Consider the following 16,574-nt stretch of genomic DNA (forward strand, 5'->3'; position numbering starts at 1 on the left):
GTAAAAGCTATGGGGGCACCGAGGGGACTCAGTCAGTTATGCGTCTACCTTTGGCTCAGGTAGTGATCCCAGAGTCCTGGGATCAAGCCCCATATCAAGCTCCCTGTTCGCTGTTTTTCTCTCAAATAAATAAAATCTTAAAAAAAAAAAAAAAAGTAAAAACTACATGGGCCCCTTGCTAATGACTTTCCTTTTTATTCCACAGTGGTAAAGACTAGCAAAAAGAAACCTAAATATAGGTGGGTGGAGAGGGCAATGAGTTTATTTCCTAATAAAGAGCAAATAAAGAGAATTGAAGGGAAAAATATAGAGTAAAACAGAGAACACAAGAATTAGAGAAAGAAACAAGCTGAGACAAAAAGATCAAGGCAAAGTTCTTTGGCAGTTGCTTGTTTTTTTACTTCCTTGAAATGACTCTTTTCTTGGGAAAATGCCTCCTTGTTCTATTCATTGAGTAACATGAGATGTAAGAGTAGTTCTGATGATGCGAGCTGAACCCGACTGCTGCTGTCCGCTGGGTATATGGCTGATCAGGTAGGCCATGAAAAAACACCTTGCTTTAGAGGACACTGTTTCCCTGCTCTCATCAGAATGAAATCAGTGAAGCAACAGGAAAGAAGACTCTGGAGTCCCTGGCATTTGGCCAACAAAGCTAAAAGACAGCCTAGGGCCATATTTTATTTCATGGTACTGATGCCTCTGTCTCTTGTTTTCCTGATAAACAACTCTTGCCTTTCCTCAGATTTTGCTCAAATGCAACCTCTTTGAAGCCTTCTGGAACTACTAAAACCTTATGTCAGCGTTGGTGCTCCTAAAGCAGTTTGAATGTCTAGTAAGCCCTCAGTCAACACTGGGAGATTTGTTTGTTATTGATGCTTTTTGAGAGAGAGAAATTGTCTCACATGAGACAATCCCTCATGTGAAGGAATCCAGGAGTGTGAAGAAAATGATATGAAGAAAATTAACCTCATTGGGAAGCTAACAGTTGTCAGGGACCACCCCTTTCAGAGTTCATGCGAGCCCAGAAAGGATGCACTATGGACTGTATCCTTTCTCTCATTTCCCACCTGAATATAAAGAAATGATCTGAGGGCTTGAACATTTTTCCAGATTCACAGGGAGGTGGGAGAGGGAGATCTCAGTGGACCCAGTGTTGCCGGTCACCACTCTACCCACACAGTCACAATGACAACTGCCATCACCGAGAGCAGGCACATGAAGGTAGAAAGGCAGAACGGCTGTCCCTCAACATCAGTAGTGTGTAGGGTTCTTCCAACCTGGCATATCTCAAGAAAACTCATGGAGTGATCAAAATGGTGGTACACACCCACATAAATACTTTAATTTCATCTAGATACCTTTTCTTCATTTGCTGCCATCAAAGATTCCATAGCCTTTTTCATTTTTTGCACTTCAATATCTGAAAATATCACAAGAACATGTCAGAAGTCAGTTTTGTTAAGGTGTGTGACAATAACAAGGGGCTGACTCTTCAGACTGAAGTGTTTTAATGAAATATTTACCGTCCATATCCTCTTTTGGGGAAAATCTGAAAAATGAACACCTTCCATGTCGCCTGAATAGTTACCACTCCAGAAAGCAAACAATATGGGTCAGAGCTAACTACCCTCTCTCGAAGCAATAACAAAATCCTCACGAGAACACGGAAGGTGAAATTTCAGTGCTACAAACATGAAAACACAGCTTCTCAATTAAAAAAAAAAAAAAAGAAACAAGAAACCTAGAAAGCAGTGGGCGAAAGCGATGGACGGTGTACACAATGACATAAGCAGAGGACAGGATACTCAGTTTTAACCAAGATGGAGGCATGAATGGCAAGAGCCTGATGGAATGTGGCATCTATAGCAGTCATGCTATGAAGGTGGTTGTAGGTTCCATACAGAAGGATAAGTACTTTGCTTCATCTATAAACATCATTTATGACACTATTGTAAAAGGTAAATGTGATTTTCCTTAAAATTTGACAGTCAATTGGGGCGCCTGGGTGGCTCAGTGGGTTAGGCCGCTGCCTTCGGCTCAGGTCATGATCTCAGGGTCCTGGGATCGAGTCCCGCATCGGGCTCTCTGCTCAGCAGGGGCCTGCTTCCTTCCCTTCCCCTCTCTCTGCCTGCCTCTCTACCTACTGTGATCTCTCTCTGTCAAATAAATAAAATAAAATCTTTAAAAAAAAAAAAATTTGACAGTCAAATACAAAAGCACATTACTTTAATAATAAAAGAACCAATATTTTAAGATGAAATGTCAACCTAAAACAAAATCACAAATTTAAAAAATTCAAACAGAAAAAAAAATTGAGCTAAGGTTACCTGCTTCTGAGAAAAACAAACAAACAAACTACTACTTAAATGCATCATTCATCACTGATACAACACTTTCAATATGAAGGTATATTCTGTAGAAATTGCCTTTTTTTTTTTTTTTTGATGCCCAATTCTCTGGGTGTAAGAATTCAACATCTGGAGGAAAGATTCTATTAATTAATGATTTATCTCGATGATGCATTAGATAATCGGGGTTCTGTTAATCAGCCTGGGTACAATCTCTTGTCTAACACCAACAGGGTATGTTTAGTTCTTAATGTAGATCTCAGGGAAGAAGTGGGCTACAAAACCTTGAAAAGTAATTTTCTCCTCTGATACTCTGTCTCCCGAACTACAAAAAAAATTCTTCCTCCCCTCTGTTACTCTGGGTGTTCTGCTATACCCTGTGGAGCAAAAGGGCTGAATCGGGGGGGGGGGGGGGGATCAGCAAAATGACCTTTTACTCCTTGTTTTTACTGTTTGTTTATATACGCTCTATTTTGTGCACTCTGAAGAAATGGAGAGCTTATCGATGAAGCAACTTCACATCTTTGGTGAGATAAATGTTTTTAAAACACATGCAAAGAACAGTCCAAGTAGTACTTTTGGTGAATTTAAAGGCTGATGGAAAGACACCAAAAACCTTACTTTGTCTTTGAGCTTCTTTTTAAAATTTTCATCTGTGTAGGAAAACCCATCGAATTGGAAGTTAGTATATACATTACAACAATAAATATTTTTAAAGTACTATTATTTAGCCTTTTGCCTAAGATAAAGAAGCTAACCCTATAAAAACTGAATATTAAACACTATTTTGTGGCTTTAGGAATGGTACTGCAATGCATGAAGCTCTGTGTAAGGTTAGAAAGAGAATATAATTCATCCAAAGACCTAGATTTGAGTTCCTACCTCTGTCACTTCTTCTCTGTGAACCCTTATTTCCTGGCATATTAAAGTTAGGTCTGTGGAATACAAGCAGTCCTTATACTCTACGGGGTGAAAACACCATTAGTGATGTTTGGTTGTAACATTTCCATTACGGGTCAGCACATGGCTTTCCTGAATGTGCCCAGCACTTGGCTTAGGACACATGAACCTCACCACTCAAATTCAATGACTCTGACGTGGTCTACCTCCCGTTCAATGAGATGAGTCCACTGATCACGCAGTGAGATCTTATGCCAACATCAGATTGCTATGAAGTTTCTAAACATTGCTCCCGACTCTTGTGTTTATCGGGCTGTGTGTTGGCGATAAGCAGTTCATAGACCAGCGTCCGTCTTTGGGAACCACTACTCCAACACGTCCTCTAGCCCACAACATGATTCCATTTTATTCTTAAAACCCTAAAGGCATGACCTATCTGTGAACGTCCTTTAAAGACTACACAAATCTAGGGATGCCTTGCTGGTTCGTTCAGTCAGTATATAGTATGTGATTTTTGATCTCGGGGAGGTGAGTTCCAACCCCATGTTGAGTGTAGAGCTTCCTTAAAAAACAAAAAAACACAATGCCAGAATTCTATTATATGCCAAAATACACAAGGGGGGAAAAATCCTTCAATGGTTGATGAATTAGCTTTCTGATCCATAGGGAATTACAACTACAGGGATATAAAGCCAGGGTATTCTAGAACCAAGAAAGACATTATAGGTAACCTAACTGAAGCCCTTCATTATTCAGACAGTGAGGTTACCGATGCTCACATAAAAATGTACTAAAGCTACACTCAATGGAATTTTTAGTTTCAAGAGTCAGAAGTTGCTTTGTAGTTTGCATGCCACAGTGATTTATAATAGCAAAGAAAGGTTAAATCAAACCTAGTGTTGTCAGGTATTCTGTGCATTTATATTTCCAAATATAACATAAAAAACACATTTCATTCAAGTTATTTTCTATCACATATAACGTGTATTAAAAATGACAGTCCATACAATATTCAAGACAAACTTCCTCAGTTATGAGAAAAATTTTTGATAAATTCACACACGTTTTCAAAAAAGAGGATTATTTTTGCTTTCTAGCAGGTTGAGGGCTCAGTCCACCATAAGAAATTTTCCTTGATCTTCCAAAGATGCAAAGTCCTTTCCTCTCTTCTCTCAAAAGTGTAAGGAACGGTTTCTAAATCTCTTAGTTCATGCTGTTTCAAGTTCAGTTCAGAGGGAGATTAAACCTGGGACATGATAATGTTCCCTTTTAATGCTTTCTATCACTTCCTTGTACTGCCATCAGAACAAGAACTGTCTCAACAGAATTCACAACTTAGTAATGCATAATAAACACCGCATGAAGTACAGAGTTGCTCTCCTCCAGCTGCTGAAGAGGAAGCTACTAGATCCCCAGGCACAGGGAAGAGTTTCGGAGGAGGCCCTGCTGTCCTGGCCTCAGCTGGTTTCCGCTACCCTTCTCCTTTCTCTGAAAGGACTCACCACTGACACGGGGTTCTTTTGCAGGTGTGGGGAGGAAGGGAGGGCTGCACAGGGAGGTTTCTAAGAAAGTAAGAGAACAAATGTCAAATGTATGTGCCCACCTCGATCGAGAATTTCCACCCCTTCTCCTTTCATCTTGCACACCAGTTTTTCCTGTAGCCTTTTTACTTCAGATTCCTTCTCTTCCAGCTGTTCTTTTAAAGATGCCAGTTCGTCCTACAAATGATAAGCTCGTTTTACAACAGGGAATTATGACTAAAGGAGAATATTCAGGGAGCATGTTAACTCTTAAGTCAATAATGAGTTTTTGGGAATGAAACAAAAAACGATAGGAATCTAGATGCAGACTTCAGAAACCAGACAGTGGCAAGAGGAAGCAGGAAGCAAGACAATTAATGAAGGTCAATGTCTAATAATTCTGGAATAAGTGTTTCAAGTTTCTGTGTGACCAAATTAAAACAAAATGCTTTAAAGTGTAATTAGGACCTGAGTAGCCTAAGTTTTAAAGCTTATGTTAAACAAACAAAAAAAACCCTCCCCCAGTTAATCCAGGATGATAATCAAATTAGACCCCGAGTGTCATAAAAGCAAAATAAAATGCAAATTGGAAAATATATATCAAGACTTGACTGAGATTTATTTAGTATTTCAAGATGGCATTCATGTTCCCTGAGCATGAACAAGGCAGAGCTTAATTGATGGGTAAGGTAGCAAGTGATGAACAATGTTAGCCAAATCATGGGACTAACTAATTCATCTTCATCACCAAAATAAAAGGACAGAGTCTCCCACAACAATGGAAAAAAGATTTAACAGATTTTAAATCCCCCCCCCTTCTTGTCTACTATGTAGCTATTAAAGATTCCAAGTCCAATATTCTATTTACTAATGTTAAATTTTCAGTTTAATTTTGGTGAAGAATTAGCTTTAGCAAACTGAAATTTTGCTGGCTGTATTTTAGCACAGAAAATAAAGCTCTGCAGTGCTAATAAGTGTATTTTTATAACTGATAAACATTTTATTTTCAGTCTCTTAAGGTAGGTATTGTGTTTAGTACTATGAGAAGATCTCCAAAGACGCAAGAAAGCTGGCCCTATACTTTTTACTTATGATAGGCATGGATCCCAAGTACAAGGAATTTTCAGTAGCACTGGCAAAAAGCTTCTTTACAGCAGTAATTTCAACTCACTGTCAGGATACAGTTAACCTGTAAGAAAGTCCCAAAGGAAGAAGCAGTCTGAGGCAAAATGGATATCTTTTTCCAGGTGCATTTTTACAACTATTTTACCAAGCTTGGATCTCAGGTACTCTAAGAGAATGAGATCAAATTTCTAAATGAATATTTTTATTTTGCCCATTTATTATTTTTCATTAATCATTTCATATGTTTCTGAAAACAACATCAGGGATCGCACTGGCCCTTCCATCAGCTTTTTTAAATGTATTTTTAAAAAAACAGATGACACACACACGATGAATGCACATGCTACTAAAAAACACTATCACGGCAAAACAGCGCAAGCCAGAAAGCAAACAGGCCCAGGACCCCATTACCCAAAGTCTACTACACCTTCAGTGACTCCCATTTTTGTTCCATCCGCTGCTTTTCATACTGCATCTGACCCACCTTGATTTTCATGCTAGAAAGTTTGGCCATTAAAGACTGGTAGAGAGACAGAGGTGTGAAAGAAACCACAGATAGAAAAAGACAAGCCTAAATATCCAAGAAAATAGTATCGGTTTATAAAGGAGGTTAGGTTAACTAACAGAAATAACAGGTTATGTTTCACTAGATTAGTTAAAGCCACAAGTTTTAAAAATTCAGAATAGTGGTGTTCAAATTCAAGAAAGTCTCCAGCTTGGGGGGAAATTTCATTCACTTGTAAGATAACTTCTTTATCATCTATTGAGTTGAGAACTTGTATTATGGATCATAGGTAAGTGAGTCAGGCTGTTTACAAATTTTTGCCATTGAGAAAGCTTACCTTGGTTGATTTCAGCTTTTTTTCATACTGAAGTCTTTCATTGTCCATTTCACTGACTCTTAACCTCAAATCATTGATCTCTTGCATTAGCCCCTGTCAAAGGAGGAACAATGAAACATATCAGGAAAGCAACAACACACCTATGTAGGCCAAAATAGCAGCTTGGAAACCTAGTCAACAAGCCCCTGGGTTCAGGTTGTAGGAATTGGATCAGACAAATGGAAATAAATGTATCTCCCTGAGGCCCAAAGCATCTTTCTAGTTAAAACACTATTTTAAATTCTCTATGCATCTGGCCCACAATCATGAGATTATGGAAATCAAAGGTAATTCTTTAAAAATTAAATTCAAATAATTAACATATAATGTATCATTAGTTTCAGAGGTAGAGGTCAGTGATTCATTAGTCTTATATAACACCCAGTCTCTTCACATCACTGCTCTCCTTAATGCCCATCCCCCTTACCCCATCCCCCCACCCCCCACCCCTCCAGCAACCCTCAGTTTGTCTCCTATGCTTAAGAGTTAAAAGGTGACTTTCAATTTTGATTAACAAAGGTAGCCAATCGCATACATCAATCATCAGCTGTTTCTGGACTAAAAATCACCATATAGATTCCAACTTTAAAAATTAACTAGAAAAATTTTCTTTAGTAAAGCCATTACTTTTAGGGCCTTTTCAGTGATCTGTGGATTATTTATAAAAATATTTTTACAATTTCTTCCTTTGTCTAACAAAAATATAGATTGTTCATCAACCCAGTCTGGGAGAATGGAATGGAATTTAAATCCTTTTATTGTTTTTTTTGAAATGTAAACCTTTTAAACCAAGGATTCTCAGCTTGAGGGTGGATGAGGGCCCTGTAATTTACAAATACATTGTCATAACATGAATGTTACATTTGGAACAGAAAAAAGAAAATAATCCTAAGGTTTTCATAATACAAATACAGCCAGAAGCTTTTCTCTTTCACATTAAAAAAACAAAACAAAACAAAAACTAATTTGCTTGTAAAACTTGTCTAAGTGTTCTAAGAAACAGTAACATATTTTTGTCTAGAGCCCAGACAGTAGGAAAAGGGAATCAGAATGCCACACAATACCAACTTCAAATATTGTGGAAAGGATTTCTTTTTTGATTACAAACCATCAAGACTCCACCAATGCTTAACATGTTTTTATTCCTCATTTTACAAGTCCTCTACTCCTGAGCCACAAATAAACAGATGACAGAACTATACAAAAATGCCATAAAAAAGAAGCAATACCATAAGAAATAAAACTTTCTTACTAAACTTCTATGAGTAATGATTCACACATGGGGAGAGGGATGCCTTTCCTAAATTACTTAACAGTACTATATAATAATTACTCATTAGTTATTATTATAATTATTTTTTCTTTTTTTTTTTTTTCCTAAAGAGGGGGGAAGAAGGAGAGACGTTTCAAGCAGACTCCCGCTAAGCATGGAGTCCTAGGCAAGGCTCAATGAGATTCTGACCTGAGCCAAAATTCAAGTCAGAGGTTTAACTGACAGGGCCACCTAGGTGCCCCTAGTTGTTATTAGTACAGTACCTCAGTAAGGGAACAGCTGTTTCCTCCTTTCACGAATGAGGTCAGGAACTGTTTGACATCATTTAATAACATTTTAGCTGTGATTCCTTATCTACAGGTTCGGAATTCAAGTCTAAGGAAAAAGTCAGTTTCTCCCATTTATTTATCCCCCATTTATTAATCATTCTTGCATACTAGAATTCTTAGTGACCTTCCTTCATCTCCTGGTCTTTTTAATATATATCTTGCCACTTTTTCATGGCTAGCAGCTTTGAATTCCTATTTGGTATTGTCTTATTTTAACTCTTCTTTTAGAAACAGTGACAACTTGCAAAAAGAAGTAACTAAAAAAACCACAATTATAAATTGAGATAATTTCTCTGTTAAAAAACAAACAAACAAACAAACAAACAAACAAACCCTACCCAAATTTCCCTTCTGGCAACACTAAGTATGAATGTAAATCTCCAACCTGAAAGAAGTCCTGTTTTTCCACAGTCACTCAAGCTGGAAAATCTGGAAATAGCTCAATATAAGACTTTAAAATAATGGAATTCAAATTATTTCCAATTCAGTTCTTTATAAAAAGAAAACCCCTGTTACTAGTCCCTTTTCCCTCTCCGAGAAACTTCAGGCTCCGCAGAAACGCAATTTCTGGCATCTGTACTCTTACCAGAAGGGGGCACTGTTGAATAGTGTTAAGCATCTCCTATCAGCCATTCCAGGCAAGTCTTCAAAATTCCAGGATTTCAAGACTTTTACCCTTAATCTTTCAGAAGTGCCTGTATTTCTTCCCCACTCCAATATTTTCTTAGAAATTAATCTCCAAATAATCTAAAATTCTAAGACAAAGTTAAGGAATTTTGGATTCATGAAACAGCCAGGGAAATTTTTGTTTGTTTTTAAAGGAGGCTCCAGACCCAATATGGGGCTTGCACACTCTACTGACTGAGCCAGCCAGGCGCCCCCACCAAACATTTTATTAAGGGAACAAAAATAGGAAAGAGCATATTCAATTCGGTTTTAATTTTGAGGACTATTTTATTTGTTGTTATATGTAATGAGGTTGATCAGATTATAGTTTATAATCTCTAGATATGCATGTGGTATTTTACCAATAGTGTTAAATATCTTAGAAAAAAATCAAGGATTGAGTTTACTGAAAGTCTGATGACAGGATCACTTTGTTTATGATTGAAAATGCATGAGTAATGAGTAAAGGAAGGAAGCACCAGGAAAAAAAAAAAAAAAAGTTTTATTAAAAAAATGCAGACACGGCACCTGGGTGGCTCAATCGCTTACATCTCTGACTTGATCTTCGGCTCAGGGTTATGGGATCGAGCCCCACGACAGGCTCCTCACTCAGCACAAAGTCTCTTGAGATTCTCCCTCACCTTCTCCCCCTGCTCACACGCTCTTTTTCTCTCAACTCAATAAAATCTTTTTTAAAAAAACGCAGACAAACTCAAGAGATGTGACTACTGCTCTGGAGTCTTACCAAAAAATCCTAACACATCCACTTCTATTTAGTCCCAATGCTTGGTTAACATCCCCGATCCAAATTAACCAGTCATGCAGGATGACTCCCCCTCAGCTTTATGGACACAAGGGAAAGGGCCAACTCTTGACCAGAACACTGCGACGTCTTTCCCTGCACCAGAGTAACCTCCATGGCACGCAGTCCATCTGTTGACTGAACTCTGTCATGTTATGCAGCAAGTGTGGAGTCAGGGAATGACAGAGAGGAAATAGAGGAAAATATCCAAATGGATTTTTTCAAGAAAGCACAAAAGGGACAATTTTAGAGAAACTGGATGACTTTCTCAGCTCTGTTCTAAGAGCCCCAGCCTCAATCAAGTGAGGAACATGCTCATATAGGTGACTGACAAAGAACTTTTGAAGATTGAACGTGAACTAAGTTGGGGATTTCCTTTTGCTGTTGAGGAAGTAACACATACGCCAAGACCTTCCATTACAGTTCCATTTTGGCAGAAAATTGAATTTGGAAAATAGCAATGGAGTAAATCTCACTAAAGCCAGTCTATGCGGGACTTGCCCACAGCTAGTAACATACCTAAGGGACCCCGTTATCATGATGGTACAGAGTTGGCTTCAAAGAAACGTGTGCAAAGAAAACAGAGGGGGAAGAATACTTAAATGAGTTCTCCTCTCCGCTTCTTGGGACGCAGTTTCTAATGCAGTATGACAACTTTCCATACTCCAACCGAGGAAACAAAAGAGAGAGAAAGGAAGAGATTCCCTGGGAGATAAGGGAGTCCTGCAGATCTTCAAATTTTTTCCAAATAAACAGATTTCAAACGGATATGCTCTCTTTTCCCAACAACAAATAATAAGCAAATAAAAGACCCAGATTAACAATAAAACAGCCCAAAGAACAAAACACGTTTAACCACAAAAATGGGTACTTCAAGTTGTAGAATCTATCCCAAATTTCACAAAAGTATACTGAGCTTTATTTAATTGGTATGATTTATGTGTGGAAGAGACCAAAAGTAGAAGGCCAAACTGAATAAACTCTAAAAATCTGATTTTTATGATTATATAATAAAAGCATGTTCTCTGTACATATTTTCAAACCTACTTATTATATAGAAAATAATCAGTAAAATTTAAAAATGGCTATTAGTAAAGTGATACACTTAAACCCATTATTTCCATAATGAAGAAAACCACTACAGATGGACAGGAGGACGGACAGGAGGACAGACAGGCAGACGAACAGAGAGAAGCTCCAAATGTCACAAAGTGAAAAGTTCTTTCTAAAGACTAATGAAAGCATTAAAATTTCATATCAAAAGTCTCACAATTTAAAAAAAGGTACGAACAACAAAAAGTCTCACAATAAATATTGCCATGAGCATTTAGTGATTAAAAAGTCAATGTAAAAAAAGCCAATGTAATTAAAGATTATTCCTAAAAAGGAGCACGGATGAACGAGAGCACGTAGCCATTAACTACCTCCCCCTCACGCCTACAAGGAATTTCAACTTGCTCTGGAAATATGTGTATGACATATACAGACGCACACGCATATGTATGTTAAGGGGGAGGGTATCACTTACCTCCGTGTCTCTGAACCTGTCTTCATAATCCAATCTATCCTTCTCCACAGCGGTCAGTTTAAGCTTCAAGTTAGATATTTCAGCCATCAGATCCAACTTCTGAGTTTCTAGGGATGTCCTACTCAGAAGCTCCTATTGGAATTTAAGAGATACACTCAAAACTTGTTTTATTACAAATCACCACATATGATTGTGTCTTACCCTGCAAAGCAGTAACTATCAAGTCGGGAATGTGGTAAAGATTAATCACTAAACAGATAAAATTTGAAAATATTATCTGCTTCTGTGAACCTTCATGGAGCAGAACTAAGTGTGCGCTTACTTCCTGGGGAGACGTACATGCTCTAGATATGCAGAAATCTTAACTGCTTCAAAGCCTGATGAGAACACTGATGCTGACAGGGTCGCTCTGTGTTAGGCACTGTTCTGATGTGGTTCGATCCTCAAAACAACTTTCTAAAGCAGAAACTCCTACTAAAGATAACTCAGGAATTATCTGTGTTCAACAAATGAGGAAGGTGAGGAACAGAGAGGCTGAAAACCTGCCAAAGGTCATACAGCAAGGATGTGGCAGAGCAAGGACTCAAACTGAAACAGTCTCCCTCCAGTACGTACCCTACCCGCTATATTATAGGCCCTCTCGTCTACGAGCACTGTGTGTGTGTGTGTGTGTGTGTGTGTGTGTGTGGTGTATTACAAGTTTGGGTTTGTTTTCTTTTCCCCATAAAAGTCACATATGGTACGTATCTTTTTTCTTAATCATAAAATATATGCTCATATCTGGGGGTTAGGAAACCATATGCAAATTTAAAGAAGAACATTAAAACTACCTATAATCCTATCAGTATTTTATTCCAGATTCAAATTACATGAACGCTTTCTATGTTATGCATGTGTTTTGAGACCCTGTTACCCTCGGTTTTTGCTTAAACTATGCCAGTCTCGGTGAATCATGAACTTCAATGCTGCGTCCGAGGGGACACAACAAACAAGTGCAGAACTTCAAACAGGCGAGCAAGAATACCCCACCTCAGTGACGGCTTCTGAACATACCTGCTGCAGCATTTCCTCTGTGGCATTCAGCTTCTCCCGGTGCTCTTCAAGACAAAATTCCAAATCTCGAATCTTCTCCCCCTGAGCATCCACGTGGTCTGTTAACACACTTACCTGTATATAGAGCAAAATACTGCAATAGATTAGGATTTGGGTCCCACTACAAACTTTATTTCTCTAAATAGAACAAAAACTGGAATGATGTCACTACCCATTTGTTGTAAGGGGAAAAAAAAACTGTCAATAAGACAGCAGTCCTTTACAATCCTATCTAAGTGATGCTTCTTGACCTGCAGACTCCCAATTTTTAAGGAGGTTAGGGCTGATTGGGGATATGCAATACCTTGTAGTTATAGGTTAACTTCATTTCAACCATTTTATGCGAGAGGGTATGTGCATAGATCATCATTTTGGGGAGGTTGGAATGGGAGTGGGAGGTAGTATTAGAGATTAAGAGAGTTATGTTTGAAAGAGAAGCTGTCAAGGACTACACGTGAGTCTTTCCCCACGATCACCAATCCCATAAATACACTGCAATTTACTTAACTCAAAATACCAAAATAAAAATGTTTGTCGTGCATTTAAAACATTAAGAAGAAGAAAACTCAAATTTAGCCACGAAACCAGAGTCCGCTACTCACTTCTGTTCTGTTCAGCTCACAGGATCATTTTTAAAATTGAAAATTAAATAGATTCAGATTCAAAAACATTCAGGTTTATGAAAATCTGTGGTATAAAATTGCAATTTATGCTGTAAATTAAAAACACCAGATCAACTAAGATGACAGATCAGATCAGAAAGTCAGCTTAGATGACACTGTGGCTGTCATCAGAGGAGCCGAGGCTGCTCACTCTAGACCGGGGAGGCACACCTTGGTGCTACCACAGTCCTCACCACTCCCTATTGTGTGTACGTACTTATTTCTATCAGCACTTATTTCTATCAGCAATGCGGCTCCCAAGCATCTGAATATGCCATCCCAATTTAAAATGGTCTTTGTAAATATGTTGTGGAGGAAGAATAGCATTGTTAAAAATCACTTGCCTGAAGAACGAGAGATTCGTTATCATTCTCTAAACGTGCTAGCCTTTCTTGATACACCTCTCCATTTCCATTTGTCTGAAAAGATGAAGGAGTATGTGTAAGGCTTGACTCTCTTTAAAACTGAAACGACTGTGAGCAAATAAAATGGCATACATTCTTAATCCAAGGAACCTGAATAGAATTCAGCCAGCTGCTGCCGCCACTGCTAGAAAACACGAGTCTAAAACTTGGTCCATTTGCCTCAAAATAGGTAAAATGGGCATGGTAGGCATGTTATCACCAAACCAGACAAGTTCCCATCAAGCAGAAAAATCATGACCTAAAAGGAACAGTGGTTACTAACATGCTCGCAGGGACGCATAGCTGGGTCATACGAAGTTTCGCGAGTGTGTGGTCAGGCAGAAATTACTTATGCCGCCTGAATGATCTGTGCTATTTCTGGGTGGGGGCACTGGGAATGTCCTGGGCTGCCCTTATGTGCCTCCCCTCTCCTCCCAAGTTGCAAACCCAGAACTGCAAATGCCTGTCTTTACAGAGGCGGCCTTGGGGGCAGCTCATATCAGCTTCCTCCCTGTTACTCAGGACCAAATCTCAGGGCAAGCCTTCCCTTTGTCTTTGAAGCCTTTCTTCCTTCCCCTGAAAGCTTAGGAAGCAGTCCACAACTACTTCCCCCAACCGTCCCCATCCACACCTTACCAGGAACTTTATTAGCTCCCATTCTGACTTCACTCTTTGTGACTTTGCTCAACTCTATTAGGTTACGCCAAGCTCCTGCAGAGCCTGGAAACAGGTATCATCCTGCAACCACAGCACTGGCCTGGGGCTCTGCTTAGATTCGTGCTCACTTTCTTCACCTCCCTCCAGCCCCGCACGTTTTTATCAGATTCGGACATGTCTGTGCATGGTGTAAATGCTGAAGGAAACACCGATTGGGAAAGCGAGTCACATTTTTCTTTTTCTCAGCTGTCTCATATATAAAAGCCATTAAGGAGATACACAAAAAGGCTCACGGAGAGCACACAATATAAAAACATCATTTTGAAATACAGCAGTATATCTGATATGTCCCTTGTTATCTCATGTAAGTAGCTCATAATCATATGACGGGTAATCCCAATAGAATTTCCTGATTCCTCATTCAACTACAACAGAAATAAAAGCCACTGGAGCTCAAATTAGTTAGATAGGGCCATCCAGAGGTCAATGAAGAAAGCAAATAACTTCAGGGGCGCCTGGCAGGCTCAGTTGGTTAAGCATCTGCCTTCAGCTCAGGTCATGATCCCAGGGTCCTGGGATGGAGTCCTACATCAGGCTCCCTGCTCAGCAGGGAGTCCGCTTCTGCCTCTTCTCCCTGTGCATGCTCTCTCATTTTTTCTCTCTCTGAAATAAATAAAATCTTAAAAAAAAAAAAAAAAGAGCAAATAACTTTAGGTTTAAACCAGAGAAACACAAACTCAACCTTATCGTCCAAGAACACAGCAGATGTGACATCTATTATTTTCCAGAATTAACTGATATTCTTATACTACCTTTCCAAATAATGCAGTTTCCCATATAAATTCTGGAAGTAATAAAAGGCATGTGTTGAGCGCACGCACACACACATGTACATGCAAATGCTAACAAAAAAGGAAATTGCAGCATGTTGCTTCTAAAAACTTAGATGCACTGGATACATTGCCCATGAGGCCACAAAAGAATCAGAAGCTAATTGAGGAAGGCTGCAACATGTATTTAGAGTGGATAAAGTTTTTTAACATCAGCTTGACCACATACCTGCCCTATAACCATTGCATAATTCTGGTCATATTGTAAACCGAAGAATCCAAATACATTACAAGTTGTGGCCTGAAAGACTTCCAACCCCAGGGACTGCCATGAAAATGAGATTTACATAATTTCTTAAGGACAGTTTTTTGGAACAGAGCCAGGATGTATGATACACGTTCTCAATCTGAAGCAGTACTCAGACTGGCCTTCTACAGCTTTGAATTCCTCATTCTGATGATGAATGTTAGCAGGCATCTGCTTTTAAAACCCCACGTGCTTTTATAAACAGATATATTTCATGAAGTAGAAAAAAAGGTTTCTGTTCACTGAGGATAAAAAGTAAAAGTTGTTATTTCTTCCGATGGAAAGATTAGAAATGCTGCTATAGCAAGTTCTAGAAGGGTTTCACGAAGCTACTGCATTTGAAATGGAAATCAGATGTTCCAAAATCAGTATCACAAAACGATCTTAGAATCAAAATACTAAAAACTGACTCACTGTGAGCATACATACTCACACTTCTCGAGACTAGTGATATTTACAAGAGTTCATAATGCTCAAGGAGTTCTTTTTTTAAAAGACCACAGGTCACCACAGCAAAACAAAGCCAAAGTTAAGAATCACCAATGGAGTAGTTAAATACTTTTCAAGGAGTGCACTGACCTAGTCAAGCAGGTGAAAGTCTAGTCTCTTCACACATTTATTTCTATTTCTGCCAATTCTGTTACCTTGGACTTAAGAATCCTTGCAGGAGGTAAATTCCATTAGGCAAATACCTTACCACCTCTGTTTTTCCTCCAACTCCCAAGCTTTACCAACCTGACCACTCAAAACCTCCCCACGTGGCATGCACTCTCGAATTCTATTCCTTTGGCGCGGGCCGTATTTCCCACCCTTTCCTCATCTTTCCTCGCTCTGTAAAGTCCAGCTCAACCTGGGGTTGGCCTGTGAAGTGTTCCTTGAGTTACCTGTTCACTCATAGGCCAGTTAGAGATTCCAGATCGTGGAATCCTCATCGTGGCAGGCAACACACTGAACAGATGAGGTTAGACGTGGCTACATGTATGTTCCCCTCTTCCAAGAAACTGCCTTCTTTGTGAGTAGGTTTGCCTTTGCACCTGGCACACAGTGAGTTCAAACCAAATGACTATGGAATGAATAACGAATGATAGGTGTTCAATAACCATCAGATGAATACAGGATGAATGAACACTTGGTTGCAAGTTGGCCCTCTCACTTCTCACTCCGTGGTTGACCTGAAGCCTGTACTCCCTCTTGCTACCATGGTTAGGAGGTGTTTTCAGAGCCTTTTTAATGGACTATACTTGAGACTA

General features: G+C 39.0%; 1 protein-coding gene across 1 annotated transcript in view; it reads right to left on the reverse strand.

The window, feature by feature from the left end:
* Positions 1 to 12,512, reverse strand: part of LOC309868537 (liprin-beta-1-like) — a 50,881-nt gene extending 38,369 nt beyond the window's left edge. The window contains exons 1-6 of the mRNA XM_082738457.1: positions 12,426 to 12,512; positions 11,373 to 11,504; positions 6,736 to 6,828; positions 6,321 to 6,413; positions 4,852 to 4,966; positions 1,359 to 1,420 (exon numbers count right to left, since the gene is read on the reverse strand). Of these exons, the coding sequence (XP_082594583.1) occupies positions 1,359 to 1,420; positions 4,852 to 4,966; positions 6,321 to 6,413; positions 6,736 to 6,828; positions 11,373 to 11,504; positions 12,426 to 12,437 (507 nt within the window). The 5' untranslated portion in view covers positions 12,438 to 12,512. The remainder of the gene's footprint in view (positions 1 to 1,358; positions 1,421 to 4,851; positions 4,967 to 6,320; positions 6,414 to 6,735; positions 6,829 to 11,372; positions 11,505 to 12,425) is intronic.
* Between the last annotated feature and the right edge of the window lie 4,062 nt (positions 12,513 to 16,574).

Source organism: Mustela nivalis (assembly GCF_964662115.1).
Source record: "Mustela nivalis genome assembly, chromosome: 7".
Taxonomy (NCBI): Eukaryota; Metazoa; Chordata; class Mammalia; order Carnivora; family Mustelidae; genus Mustela; species Mustela nivalis.